Genomic DNA, 14,119 nt, shown 5'->3' on the forward strand with positions numbered 1-14,119 from the left:
TGGATTTGACCGTAGTCGGTCTATGTGTGGATTTTGGATGATGTATGAATTAATTTATGTATTGTGTGAAGTGACGATTGTAAGCCAACTCTCGTTATCCCATTCTTGTTCATTACATGGGATTGTGTGAAGATGACCCTTCTTGCGACAAAACCACAATGCGGTTATGCCTCTAAGTCGTGCCTCAACACGTGGGAGATATAGCCGCATCATGGGCGTTACATTGATAATCCAGGAGAATGGTCTCATGAAAGGTATTCGTGCGTTTGCGGTCATCACCTAGGTGCAAAATTGTCATGTCATCTCATTGCGAGGTGAGAGGAAGGAAGTTGATGATCCTTACAATCGTCTTTTCGGGAAACAATATATTTTCATCCGTCAACTCTTCTAAAAGTCCACGGTAAAAAAAAACTCTTCTTATAGTCTTGATTTGGTCCCCCAACTTGAAAACCAGCAAATCTTAGTCCCTCAACTCTTTAAACCGGAAGTTTGTGTCCATTTAAGCCTGAAATGGGTCGCACGCGGCAAAAAGCGGACGCTCGTCCGTTTACGTCGTGTTGGGCCGCAGTTTGTGTCCGTTTCGACCCAAACGGATGCGTGCGGACAGAATGCGTTGGCACGTTGGAATTGCCCTTACCCTTGCATAAATTTTGCAAGGAGACAGGTTCGAAGAGAGAATATTCTTGCTGCGTCAGCGAAGACCGGTCAAAACCAGGTTGAGTCAGCTTAGCTGAGACGAGGAGACTAAACTTGTCCGGTTTAAAAAGTTAACGGACTATGATTTGTCGGTTTTGAAGTTGGGGGACCAAATCTAGACTTTCGGAGCAATTGAAGGACACAAAAATATATTTCTCCCTTCTTTTATGTTACAATCTTACATTACTTCTCCATGAAGATTGAGTGTAAGAAAGCCGCATCTTATTCGCGTGAAGATTTATTGATAGAACCGGAGTTCACAAATTTAAATTCAAGAATATGCATATAGGTAAGTATACATATATCACTGGTAACAAATACAAACAGCCTGTTGTTATTTCTTCCAAATGTCAAATTCCGGGCAATTATTGAACGGTCCAACCCGAAGGTGCCCATCGGAACAATCCTCGCCCCTTAATTTTCTGCGCCTGCAAAATCAATCGACCAAATTACACATGTGTTATCTCACTCTTACCCTGATCGAACAACTACCCGATTTGTGGCAAAGCGGGCTCAGGTTACATACAATTCTACTGGGTCAAAGAATTTTCAGTACCTTAGGCAGATGCACTGCATGCTTTTGATCTTCAATTATTCTCTACCACCGCACGGGTGCCTGTTGGTCCATCATCTTGGCCAGCCTTCCCATGTTCCTTGGCCTCCACGGCAGCTGGAGCAGCGCCGGTAGTTGCGGGCGATAATGCTGGTGGTGCCGCCGGGGGAGAAGCTGCTGCTTTAAGAGCTGGGGTCTCCTCTTTAGGCTTCGACGCCTGCGAGCTCGTCGCATCACCGGTGGCTGTATCGCCGCCGCCACCGCCGCCTCCGTCTTCGTCAATGGGCTGCTCGTCGTCTTTGCCTTTGTCTTCACCTTCTGCGGAAGCAAGCGCGCGCTATCGTCAGATTTAGATAGCCTTGATAAGTGGGAAGCAAGCGCACAATTATCAGTGCCGTTAGAAATCAAGAGGGCGGGACCTGTTTGTGGTTCATCGGTGTTTCCTGTGTCTTGCTTGCTAGGTGGCTCATCTTGTCCTTTGGCATCTCTTGGTTCGTCTTGCCTCTCTTCTTTGGTTTCTGCAAAGCAAGAATTATTGATAGATCGCTTTCCATAAATTTTGCAAAGCAAGTATTATTGATTGATTGATGGATACAATAGAAATATTGCAGTAAAACACAAACACATGATTGAGTTGAAACATGAAAATGCAGGAGAAAAAAACATTTATTAGACCTTAGCCAGTAAGGGTTTACTGGTTAGCAAAATCCCATTTGGCGGTCAAGAAGCAACATTATGATGTTTCATGTGTGGGGTTTTAATTAACCTCATTTAAAAAAATTAAAGTATGGGATGATGTGGCAAAGTTAGGCAATGTACCACTTATTTTGTCTTTTTGGGTCTTATCGGTGACGACACCTTTCTTGATATCCCCCTCGCTCGCTGGAGCCACTGTCTGATCGACGGCGAGAGTAGGTGACGCTTGCTTCTCCGCGGTCTCTTTGAGTTCCTCCTTCTCATCGCCCGCCTGCACCTTATTCTCATCTGTGTTAGGCTCATGTACTTGTGCACCCTTCTTCATGGGATTGCGCTCTTCATCTTTTGCCTCCTTCTTGTTGTCGTTCTCTTTATTAACAATCTCATGGTTCTTATCTCCACCATCAACGGTTTTTATCTCATCAGTAGCTCCACTGTCTTCCTTGGCTAGTGTTGGTTGCTCATTTTCTCCTTTGGTGCCTTTGAGGTTGCTTGGCTTATCTTCTTCTTTCACTTCTACAAACAAGTAAAATAATGTTTTCAAACAAAAAATGGAAGGATCTCAGTTTCGGATGCAATCCTTCTTTACTAGTACATGATACGTACGCTTCTGCGTATTCTAGAAAAAAAGTTTCGGATGCAACGTATATATGTTAGTAACAAGGTAGGAACAACACTTTAATTTGTACTCTGCATGTTTTTATCACTAGACTAGAGTAGAGTGGTTTTCACTTTCATTTCAGTGCAATTTCATCAAAATTTCAAATAATCATTATTCGGCAGATATTGAAGTTGCCTTTCAGTCAAAATATTTCAACAACTATGGCAATACACACAATTTCAAATAATTTACAAATAAGTACTTTTAATTTTCAAAATGATTTTGCTTAGATATTAGTCAAATTTAAGTGGAAATATAACTCATTTGACTAAAATGAAAACCAAAATAAATGAATTTCACCTAAACCACTGAAATCCACCAAAATTCGGTGATTTCGGCTATGGCTAAAACATTTCTGACCCTGAAATTCAAGTAGTGGAATAGGGCGAACCTTTTAGCGCTTTGCCGGCATCGTCAACACCTTTTTCAGCTTTGGCAACGCCGGTAGCACCTTCTGCTTTACCTGGAGTTTGGGCTTTACCTGGAGTTTGGCCACCGGCATCTTCTTCCTTGAGATCCCTCACCCACACCCCATGTTCATCCACGGTACACACTGGTATGTGCATCCGCTTCTTAATGGGAATCAGCTTTTCTTTCTCTGTCCCCTCCTTCTCATTTAGCTTAACCTTACCTTTGGTTTGAGCCTTCACCACTTTAGAATCCTTATCGACAACCTCCACACACTTAATGGTATTCCTATTCAACTTCGGGAGCAGTTCAGTCGTCCAATTCAGCTCGAACTCTTTGAGGTACCTGAGGCGCAGGGTCTCGATGACGTTGCCTCCGGGGATGTCGAGCTCCTTCACCTCCCCGCCTCTCACGTAGAGCTTCTTGAGTTTCTTGTTGCCGTTGAGCCACGTCCCCAACGGCAGCGTGCCCTCGGGGTAGCACCGGACGTCCAGCTTATCGAGCTGCGGCGGTAGCCGGAGGCAGGTCCACGTATCAAGGAGATCTTGCAGCTGCTTTTGAATTTTCTTGCTAGTATCATCCAGCAATATGCTCGGCCTCTCACCCCACGTAACCGTGAGCGACAGGAGCCCGGCGAGCTTCGCGAGCTGCTTCATCTCGTCCTGCTCGACGTTGGCGTCGGTGGTGACGTTGACGCTGAGCTTCCAGAGCTTCTTCAGCTTGGCGAGGTGCTGCAGCCTGCACGCGTCGCGCCGCCGCTTGCCGACGCCGAACACGAAGCCCTTGAACACGCGCAGCTCCGGCAGGGCGGCGACCCCCCGCCCGATGTGCTCCAGCATGTAGCACTCGGTGAGGTCCAGGTGGGTCAGCGCCACGAGCTTCTTCACGGTGGACGACGGCAGCTTGACCAGGTTCTGGCACCCGCGCACGTCCAAGATGGCCAGCTTCCGGAGCCTCCGGACCTCGCTTGGGAGCTCCGTCAGCCGGGACAACCCGCGCACGCTCAGGTACCGGAGGTTCTTCAGCTTGCCGATGGCGCTCAGCGACTCCAGAGTTTCCACCTCCATGTATGTCTCGTCGTCGGTGTTCCCCCACCGGCCGAGCTGCAGCACTTCCAGGCGGTCGGCGAGCTTGGTGAGCAAGGGCTCCGGGAGTCGGTACACGTGCGCGTCAATGTTGAGGATGACTTTCTTCCTTTCAAACTCGATGAGGAGTATCGCAGTCTCCAACATTTCATCATCCCGTTTGGTCTTATCTTGTTGATCCTATTTAAAATCATGTAAGAATTAGATTGGACAAATGTCAAGAGAAATGCTACATCTATGGAAAAAAAATAGAGAGGGGGGGGGGGGGGGTGATAATCATACATGCGAATTTGTCTTGAAAAGTATGTTCACAATGATTTTTATTTACGAATAATATTGTAACACAAATAATTATCGCATTTTCAGGCTAGTGCCGATGTCAAAACAAGAGCCAAGAGCTTCTACAATGTAGCGAAAAAAAGCAAATCTGGTATATTTCAATGTTTTTCTTGAGAGTGGTTCTTCTACACCCACTCTCGGTGCACCCACGCAAGAAAACATATCAAAACATTTCCAAAAAATCTGAAACTTCGTGGAAATGATCATCAACAAATGTTATGGGGGCTTGCAAAATTTGGTGGTCAAATAACATTCGAGGAGCTCTCTACAAAAAAGACAAAATCACTGAAAATTAGTCAAAATGTACGTGCACTGTTTGAGCAGATTTTGCAATTTTGTCTTTTTTGTAGAGCGTTTCTCGAATGTTATTTGACCACCAAACTTTGCAAGCCCTCATAACATTTGTTGATGATCATTTCCACGAAGTTTCAGATTTTTTGGAAATGTTTTGATATGTTTTCTTGCGTGGGTGCACCGTGGGTGCACCGAAAGTGGGTGCAGCCACTAGTTTCCCCTCTTCAAATCATGGCATGGAGATTGAGTGGTGATTTTTAACTTGGGTGTCATTGCCTTTTGCATCTATAATCGCCATTATCCTAGTGTGTACGCCTATCGGGAAAAAAATTTAACTGGTGTAAGACAACGATAATAAAAAATGACAATGTGTAGATTTTAAATGGCATGTTAAGCCACTAAACCTATTGTTTCCTCAGTGAACATATGTTTTGAAATAGGGACTCTCATTTTGTGTGTAAATATGTACCGAAGTTTAAACAAGAGTCAGTGAAGTTGTGCCCACGGCCCCACGCAACCCACCAAGTTGTTGATGTTGACCCAGAACTTAGCTATATCCTAAGTCGTTAATTTTTAAATGGAGACTTATTGATTAATGCAAGACTCTTTCTTTTGACAATTTGCCAAGGAATATTTTCTATCATTTGATATTAACGAATAACTAGAGTTTATTGTTTAAAATCACAATGTAACAATATGTAATAGTACAACAAAAGATTAATACAACTAAACATGTTTTCACGGCTGGGTAGCTAACCTTACTTATATAAAGGGGATAATGTTTCATTTAAAGAAATATTGCTAATGCATGTACGATTGTTTGAAAAAAATAATTCTTAAGTCTTAGTCAATCATCTTGGACTTCACATTTCCTTATAGGCTAGAGAACTGCCACATTGTGGGTGCAAAACGATTGGGCGAAACCATGTAGGGAGAGTAGTTATCATTTTGTGTATTTGGACGCTTGGGCATCGGCCTATAACCATAACACTCTTTAAGGATGAGGCAAAGTTTATGCCTCCTTTTCCAAAAAAAGATGGAAGAGAGAGAGAGAGAGAGAGAGAGAGAGAGAGAGAGACTCAACTTGTATCTTGCTTAAGCAAAATGAGAACTAATATGAACTATACATTAATACATTAAAAACTTAAGTAATAGGAACTCAATGTACAAAAATAAAACTTACAAGAATTAAATTGCAATGTAGAGTTGCACTCAAGATGATTTTTATCAAATAGAACCTAGTCCCATTGTATTATTGAAAAAATAACCAAATATTATATATCTAAGTGGAAGGATACATGATTTTTTACTAGAAATTTGCGCTCGCTATAAAATAAAAGTTTAAATTTGCTTTTTCCCGCAACTAAAGAAAAAGAAAATGGAAGAATTCTTCTTATTGGCTTATTGCATAATAAAATAAAGAAACCTTAGAATTCCGTTTACATATGATACGCTACACCATACTATCGAAATCAAAAATAGGGTTTATATGAGACAATTAATAACTTTGAAAACATGAAATAGTTGATGACATAAGTTGTTGTTCAGAAATAGGAAAGTGGAATGAAATCCAATCTTAGTCAAATACTTCATATCTCTACTACACATTGTACTAATATGGTTATCCATTTATCTATGGGTCTTAAATCTACACACTAATCCTTGGAACTAATCTTAAAAAAAAAGGTCCTTCAAACTAATAATTGTCTTGTAGTTAAAATAGACTTTTATGTTTGTCCCCAGTGAAGTTGCAGCCATGTATAGTCTCCCTCCTCCATCCTCTCTTGCAACATTGCGAACACATTTTTAGGGGGTGCTCAAAAGTAATTAAGTGGGTAACTCAAATCCAATTTTTGTTTGTCCGCACGAAATTTATTTTTCTCAACATGCAACCTTACATGGGAAATGTCCACCCCACCCATGCAATGCATAGTATTATGTTACTTATATTAAGTATGCATTACAACTATATAACAATCATGTAAAAAATAATATGTATTCTTTGTTTCAGTTCTCATATTATTAATCCAAAATTTTACATTTCATACAATCAAAATTCATTGGATTACATTGTAATCAATTCCCGCAAAAAAGCTTGGGGTATCGTCAATTTGTTTGAGTTCATGACTATATTCCTGATGTCGAATCACACAATCCATAAGTTGGATCTTCCTATTTGAGAAAAGCTCTAGTCTCTTGAGTTATAAGAAACATATGTATATTAGGCACCCCAATTTTATTTAAGTAACTAGACAATTATTTTCTTAATTATTAAAAGGTAAATCTTTTGTCTTAGTTAAAAATGGGCATTATATGTCTTAAAAGTCAAAGGGTGCATGCGTTGAAATTATATATATAATTTTAGGAATATATATACAAAAAGAAAATACTAGACACCCCCCTTCCCCCACCCCCTTCCCAGGATCGTCAACTTCTTGTAGCCCATAATGTATAGTTCGCTACTACATTATGCAATGTATATTATTCCTTTTTTAGAATTTGAAATTGTGTTCTAGTTATATGAAGTGATTTTAGCTGATGTAATGAGCAAGTATACACAAGAATTTTCTCCAAGGACATACCAATTGTTCTTTAAACATCTTAAGGGCATACCAAGTTACCCATGGTAATTTCTAGTTTTGAAAGCATTTTTTAGCGACACTCTATTAGATCATGTAATTTTTCTAGTTAGGTGGGCTAGACTGAAATTACCGGTACACAAGGGAACTAACCTGGGATGGGAGCCCACCTGGTGCTACAATACCCTCAGGAGGCATCTTTGATGGACTGGGTTTCAACTGGGCCTGCGAATCATTGTCCTCCTGGAGCTTCTGCAGTCGGGAGATTGGTAGTATTTATTATTTAGGGGAAGTTTCTCAAACAATAATCAAGGGAATACTTTATTTTTCATTTAGCAAATATATTGGAAGGAAATTTTTTCTGAAGGGGATCCTAAAGGGTTGTACCCTGCAATAATTATGGTCCCATTTCCTAGTCAAGTTGGACTAGCTATTGACATTCAGAACAAGTATAATAAAAGGTCTATAACATGCTTACATGTCACTTTGGTCCATATAGAGGAGAGAAACGCAAAAAAGCGGACTCTCATGCAAAAGACCACCACAACAAGTGCTTCAAAAAAATTAAAATGATGCATAAACGAAAGAAAAAGAGAAAATTGTAAAAAGATGACAAATGTAGTAACAACCAATTTTGTAGCAGACTAATTATAAGAGTGATTGCTAATGTCAAATGGTCTAGTGCTACTTTTTTTAGCAACTTTTTTTACTATAGTAGTATTAGCCATGTTTGGAGAAAGGAGGTGGAGTACCTGGGATGGGCCCCCGACTGCTTGCGTAGCCGAAGGAGGCGCCATTGTTTGGTTGGGCTTGGGCCGGGTCCGGGGTCGCAAGCCGTCCTCCTCTCGCAGTTTCTGCATCCGGGCACGATTGCCCGCCGTGAGGCAGAGGACCTCCGACTTGGGCTGGCTGAAAGCCGGGCCACCGGGGTCGTCAAGGTCGGCGCACTCCTTCTCCCTCGCCAGCCGCTTCGCCATCCAGTGCACCAGCGGGTTCACCCGGCAGCCGTAGATGACCCTGGTGCTGCCGTTCTTGATCGGCTCGAGGAAGCCGCCGCCGGAGAGCTTCGAGAAGATCCCGTCCGCGCCGCCGCCCCTCTCCGACGGAAGGTTGAACCGCGTGGACCACCAGTACGTCACGGCCTGCTTCTTCACCTGTGAGTCGAGTGGGAACACCGAGAAGGTGAGGAGGCACTGCTGGTACGGCTGCTGCTTGTGGTTCGGGAGCTTCCTGAACTCGGCGAGCGTCAGCCTCGTGCACGCATCCTCCAGGATCTTCTCGAGTCGCACCTCCGCCCGTTCCCACCGCCGGCGCGCCTTCTCCTCGTCTTTTGCTGCCGTCGACGGCTCTTTGGTGGTCTCTTCGGTTTTGTCGTCCAGCTTCGACTTTGTCCCCGCCTCCTCCTCCTCCGGCGGTGACGACGTCGACGGCTTGGTCTCTCCGTCTTTCTCCTTCTGCGCCGCCGACTGGTCCTCCTCCGGCTTCTCCGCATTCTTCGGGGAGCGATGCCGGCCGTACCACGCCAAGGTGTCCTTCACGAGCACGAACGCATTTTGAAGCTTCTTTTTCATGGGGGTTCGCTTGGCGTCAGCTTCGCCTGCAACGGCAACGACACCTTCGGGAGGCCGGACGCTCTCGGTGCGCTGCAGGCTCTTGCGGCGCTTGGTTTGGTGCGGCTCCGCGGGCGGCGCCTCCTTCGGCCCCGCCGGCGACAATGAGGCCTCGGCTTCATGGCGACGGCGCTGGCTCCCTTCACTTTCCTCCTTCTGTGCCGCCAGCTCGTCCTCCGGCGCCGAAGGAGAGACCTTAGGCTGCTCGATTGGCTGGCTTGGCTTCCCGTGGCGGAGGCGGAAGAGGGAGAGAAGCAGCAGCACGGGCGACCGGACGCGGGGCCAGCGGCTTGTGACCGGCTTCTTCTCCTCTGCTTTGGGCGAGTTTGCCGTGGCAGAGTCCTTCCCGTCTTTGGCAGTATCGCCTTGCTTCTGCTCCTCAGGAGGCGGCGGGGGCGGCGGCGGTGGTGCAGGAAGGTGGTCCACGGCACTGGTGGCGGCCGCCGGCTCCTGCGAAGGAGCCTGTGTTACCTCTCCCTTCCCGGTTTGCCGCTGCGTGTCGGCCTGTGGCGGGCTGGCCGTTTCTGCCGTCGGTGTTTGGTTTTGTGTCGGCGGTGGTGGTGCTGGGCCGGCCGTGTCTGTCTCTGGTGGTGGAGCGGGTGACGCTGACGCCTTTTCAGCGACCTGGTCAGACTTCGGTGGCGGTGGCGGTGACGGTGGTGGTGGTGGTGGTGGTGGTGCTGGGCCGGCCGTTTCTGTCTCTGGTGGTGGAGCGGGTGACGCTGACGCCTTTTCAGCGACCTTGTCAGACTTCGGTGGCGGTGGCGGTGGCGGTGGTGGTGGAGGGGTTGCCGCCGGGCGGCCGGGCGCAGCCATGGCTGACGGGCAATGCTGCGATGATGTAGTGCGTGGAGATGGAGAAGTACATCATGTATGTATATAGCCGATGGCGCTGAGTTCATCTTTGGCTGGAATGGAATTTCATTTGCTTGCGCGTGACATGCATGCAAATGCTCGACCTCAAAAGCTCGCTGGCAACGACATTATTCCAGAGTCGCCATTTCAGCTAAGAATGATCCCTGGCCCGAAGCTTCTTCCCTCTGAATAAACCTACAAGCAAAGCACCAGATCCATGCATGCGGGCTGGCTGTGCAATCAATCAAAATCCCTAAAATCTCTAAGCTAATTTTCACTTTGTTTGTGATCTATTTTTTGTTCTAGTTTTTTTGTTTCTTGTTACTGCACTATATATTTATGGAAGGTTAGATGTGACATCTTTAAAAAGCATCTAGATGTGAATTAGATAAACTGAATTTTTTTCCTCTAAAGAGTCTAATTCCTTCGGAACCAATGCCTTGGCTGGCCCTAGCTGCATGAACAAGATGCACACGCCTCGGATAATTAGGTTTGCAAGCCGTGCGCGCGTGGTAGCTAGTGCTTTGCTTAACTGACGCATGCACTTGACGAACCATAAAATAACCGATCGCTGCAAGCAAAGCATCCCTGCTACTCTACGCTGCTCCTATGATCCTGGCAAAGGATTGGTTGATCCGGAAGAAGATAATGAACGGCGGGAGGACAGGAGATTTTTTTTTTTTTGAAGCAAGGAAACCAATGAGATGCTAGGCTGGTTTGTGCTGTCTTTGGGCCGTGCGTTGGCCTATACCGGCCTGTGTACCATTGACGTGTGTAAGTGGCGTGAGTATTAAATCCCCACAGCTATATCTCGTGCGTGGCCACCCCTTGTTTTTTCTCTCTTTTAGAGCTTGTTGAGATATGCCCTCAGCAGAACCTTTGTACTATTTGTCGTGGGACTTGGGTGTGGTGTACGTGTCATGTGGCCTTGGTGGTTTGCTTTATATATAAAGCGGGGCGAAAGACTTTTTCGGTAAATCCCCACAGCTATATCTCTCGCGTACTGATTTCTAAGGCCAATTCTATTGGGTGCCTTACAAAATATGCTGCCCCTTCCCACCTTAAAATATAAGCCACCCCACAGTTTTCTGAAGCAAGGAAACGAATGAGATGTTGGGCTGGTTTGTGTCGGCTTTGGGCAGTGCGTTTGGGCCTGCCGGCCTGTGTGCCGTTGACGTGGCGTGAGTATTAAATCGCCAGGACCTGCTAAAAAAAACCTAAATCGCCAGACCTATACGTCGCCCATACTGATTCCTAGGGCCAGCTCTTTTGGGTGGCTTAAAAAAATAAGTTGCCCCTTCCCAACTTAAAAAATAAGCCAGTTTTTTGTTTTTTTACTCTTTGGTTTTTTCTTTTTTCACTGGCTTTCGGTTTTCTTTTTCTTCTTCTTCTATGCTTTGGTTTTCTTTGTTTTTACACTGTTTTCTATTGTTCTTTTTTCCTTTTTATAATTTGATTCCCTTTGTTTCTTTCTGAGTTTTCTTCGGGTTTTTTTATTTCTTCGCTTTTATTTTTGTTTCTTTTGTCATTTTTCATTGGTTTTGTTTCTCAATCCATGCCTACTGTTATTTCATACAAATTCTACATTTTCCGTATATATTTAAAACATTTTTATAACCATTAACATTTTTCAAATACACATTTTTTATAAAATATGATTTGATTTTTTCTTCAAATAGCTACTAAATGTATTAAAATGCATGCTGAAACATATTTGAATGATAAAAACATTTCCCCCCTATGTAAATATTTTTAGTACATTGTACAAACATTTTTTTGAAAATATCAAGAACGCATTTTTTGAAACTTGTAAAGATTCTTTTAAATGTGACGTACATTTCTTGAATGTACATTTCATTGAATTACACAAACATATATTTATATTTGTATAAACAATATTTAAAATGTTACGTACATTTCTTTTGAAATGTGCGACATTTTATATTTTTCACAATCTGTACATATGATTAACATTTTTCATACATATGTGCGACATTGTAAGTACATATGATTAACATTTTTCGTATACATGATTAACATTTTTGTACTTTTTACATTCTTATTTATACATTTTTCGTATAATATAGAGACATTTTTCTGTAAACTTTTTACATTTTTCAAGATTAACATAGTACAAACATTTCTGAAAAATGTTTCAAACACATTTTTGAAACTTGTGAACTTTTGTAAAATGCAACGTACATTTTTTACTGTATGAATCACTTTTTTGATTACGCAAACATTTTTACAATGTATAAACACTTTTCGTACACACAATTACCATTTTGCATACACATGATTAATATTTTCTACTTTTTTATTCACATTGTTCATTTTGCATATGCATAAAAAAATATGCACCTTTAACATTTTTCAAATGAAAGATTAGAATTTAAAAAATGATGCAAATTGTCTTTTGTAATATATATATCTAGAATTTTCAAAATATAAACATTGTTAAAAAATGATAATAAAAATGTGAATAAAAATGGAAGGAAAAAATAGCTACATGAGGCCAGCATACGAGCCGTAGCTACTAGGCCGGCTTAAACCTGCTCCCTGCAGGGGAGCCCTAGTATGAAAAGTTGTCAATCTATTTTAGTAAAGGGTGCCCTCGGAGCCCTTGTAATTTGAGACATAAAGTAAGAAGAACATTTTGAATGTGTAGAATGAGTCTCTTAGTGAGAAGTATTTGGGCATGGCAACCAAGTGGGACATTCGAAGAATGGTACTTTCAAATATGTGAGAGACCGAGTGTGGGAGAAGGTTTGAGGACGGAAGGAGAAATTGTATCTGTTGCAGGCAAGGAGGTACTTATTAAAGTTGTGGCTCAAGCTATCCTAGTTTTTTCAATGTCTTGTTTCAGATTACCAGGGGGCTTTGCGAGAGTATAACACCCATTATCGAGCAACTCTAGTGGGGGGGGGGGGGGGCAAACAAGGCAAAATGAGACTATGTTGGCTGTCATGGGCTTGTATATTCCGATGATGGGCTTCCTCAAATGCCCAAGGTCTTCATCAGCAACCAAGTTGGGTGTACACCCACTTAGTTTCAGTTTGAGCGTTCATATACTTATAACTCTTAGTGTATCCGTTGCATGGCAATCTCTACTCCTTGCATTTACATCAATTTATGAGTATCTCCATAGCCCATTGATTAGCCGCGTGACTATCTTCTTTTTTGTCTTCCCCTTATTAATCTCTATAACTTCATTCTATTCCACCCATAGTGCTATATCCATGGCTCACGCCCATGTATTGCGTGGGGTTGAAAAAGCTAAAGCGCGTTAAAAAGTATGAACCAATTACTCGGCTTGTCATCGAGGTTGTACATGATTAATATTTTGTGTTAAGAAGATGGAACATGACAAGACTATATGACTTTCTAGGGATGGCGTTCTTTTATCATTTTTATTTTGAAAGGCATGATTGTTTGTTGGTATGTCTGAGTATTGATGTTTTTATATCAAATTATAGACAATTGCTTTGGATAATTCGGATCTTAATATTCATACTCTAAAAGAAAGATCACATGATAGACATGTTAGGTAGCATTCCACATTAAAAATTCGGTTTTTATCATTTACCTACTAGACGATGAGCAGGAATTAAGCTTGGGGATGCTTAATACGTCTCCAACGTATCTATAACTTTTGATTGTTCCATGCTATTACAGTATCAATCTTGGATGTTTTATATGCATTCATATGCTATTTTATATCATTTTTGGACTAACCTATTAATTTAGTGCCCTGTGCTAGTTGTTGTTTTGCTTGTTTTGGATTTTCAGAAAATCAATATCAAACGGAGTCCAAATGCGATGAAACTTTACGGTGATTTTTTATGGACCAAAAGGGACCCACAAAGGTTCGAGGGAAGACCAGAAGAGTCACGAGGGAGCGACAAGTTCACCAGGCGTGCCCCAGGGGCGCCCCCTTAGCTTGTGGGCCCCTCATGGCACCTCTTGACCTAATTCCGCCTCTATAAATTCTCAAATATTCCCGTTATACGAGAGAGCCACCCGAAACACTTTTTCCGCCGCCGCAAACTTCTGTTCTTCCGCGATCTCATCTGGAGGCCTGTTCCGGAACTCTGTCAGAGGGGCAATCGATCACGGAGGGCTTCTATGTTGGGGAACGTAGTAATTTCAAAAAAATTCCTACGCACACGCAAGATCATAGTGATGCACAGCAACGAGAGGGGAGAGTGTTGTCCACGTACCCTCGTAGACCGAAAGCGGAAGCGTTAGCACAACGCGGTTGATGTAGTCGTACGTCTTCACGATCCGACCGATCCAAGTACCGAACGTACGGCACCTCCGAGTTCAGCACACGTTCAGCTCGA

At 43.2% G+C, this 14,119-nt stretch overlaps 1 protein-coding gene across 2 annotated transcripts; it reads right to left on the bottom strand.

Moving 5' to 3' along the window:
• Nucleotides 1-903: 903 nt before the first annotated feature.
• LOC109760355 (uncharacterized) lies at nucleotides 904-9,897 on the bottom strand. Of its 2 annotated transcripts, none has more exons than XM_045232576.2 (7): nucleotides 8,064-9,897; nucleotides 7,465-7,563; nucleotides 2,998-4,279; nucleotides 2,069-2,458; nucleotides 1,669-1,767; nucleotides 1,253-1,567; nucleotides 904-1,124 (listed from the first exon to the last, which is right to left on the bottom strand). In XM_045232576.2, exons 1-6 carry the CDS (start codon nucleotides 9,735-9,737, stop codon nucleotides 1,284-1,286), a joined length of 3,828 nt encoding a protein of 1,275 aa, XP_045088511.1. In that variant the 5' UTR covers nucleotides 9,738-9,897; the 3' UTR covers nucleotides 904-1,124; nucleotides 1,253-1,283. The 2 variants fall into 2 exon arrangements, with proteins under 2 accessions (XP_045088511.1, XP_045088510.1); XM_045232575.2 differs by having other exon boundaries at nucleotides 2,069-2,461; nucleotides 8,064-9,874.
• Between the last annotated feature and the right edge of the window lie 4,222 nt (nucleotides 9,898-14,119).

This window comes from Aegilops tauschii, chromosome 2, assembly GCF_002575655.3.
Source record: "Aegilops tauschii subsp. strangulata cultivar AL8/78 chromosome 2, Aet v6.0, whole genome shotgun sequence".
NCBI classification, from domain to species: Eukaryota; Viridiplantae; Streptophyta; class Magnoliopsida; order Poales; family Poaceae; genus Aegilops; species Aegilops tauschii.

What these genes read in the sequence shown, in the direction of transcription:
- LOC109760355 (XM_045232575.2), bottom strand. Translation starts at nt 9,737, where the DNA reads ATGGCTGCGCCCGGCCGCCCGGCGGCAACCCCTCCACCACCACCGCCA. An exon ending in CCAAAAAGACAAAATAAGTG is followed by an intron (nt 1,768 to 2,068) that starts GTACATTGCCTA and finishes CTTGCTTTGCAG; the next exon opens with AAACCAAAGAAGAGAGGCAA. An exon ending in CACCGATGAACCACAAACAG is followed by an intron (nt 1,568 to 1,668) that starts GTCCCGCCCTCT and finishes TTGCTTCCGCAG; the next exon opens with AAGGTGAAGACAAAGGCAAA.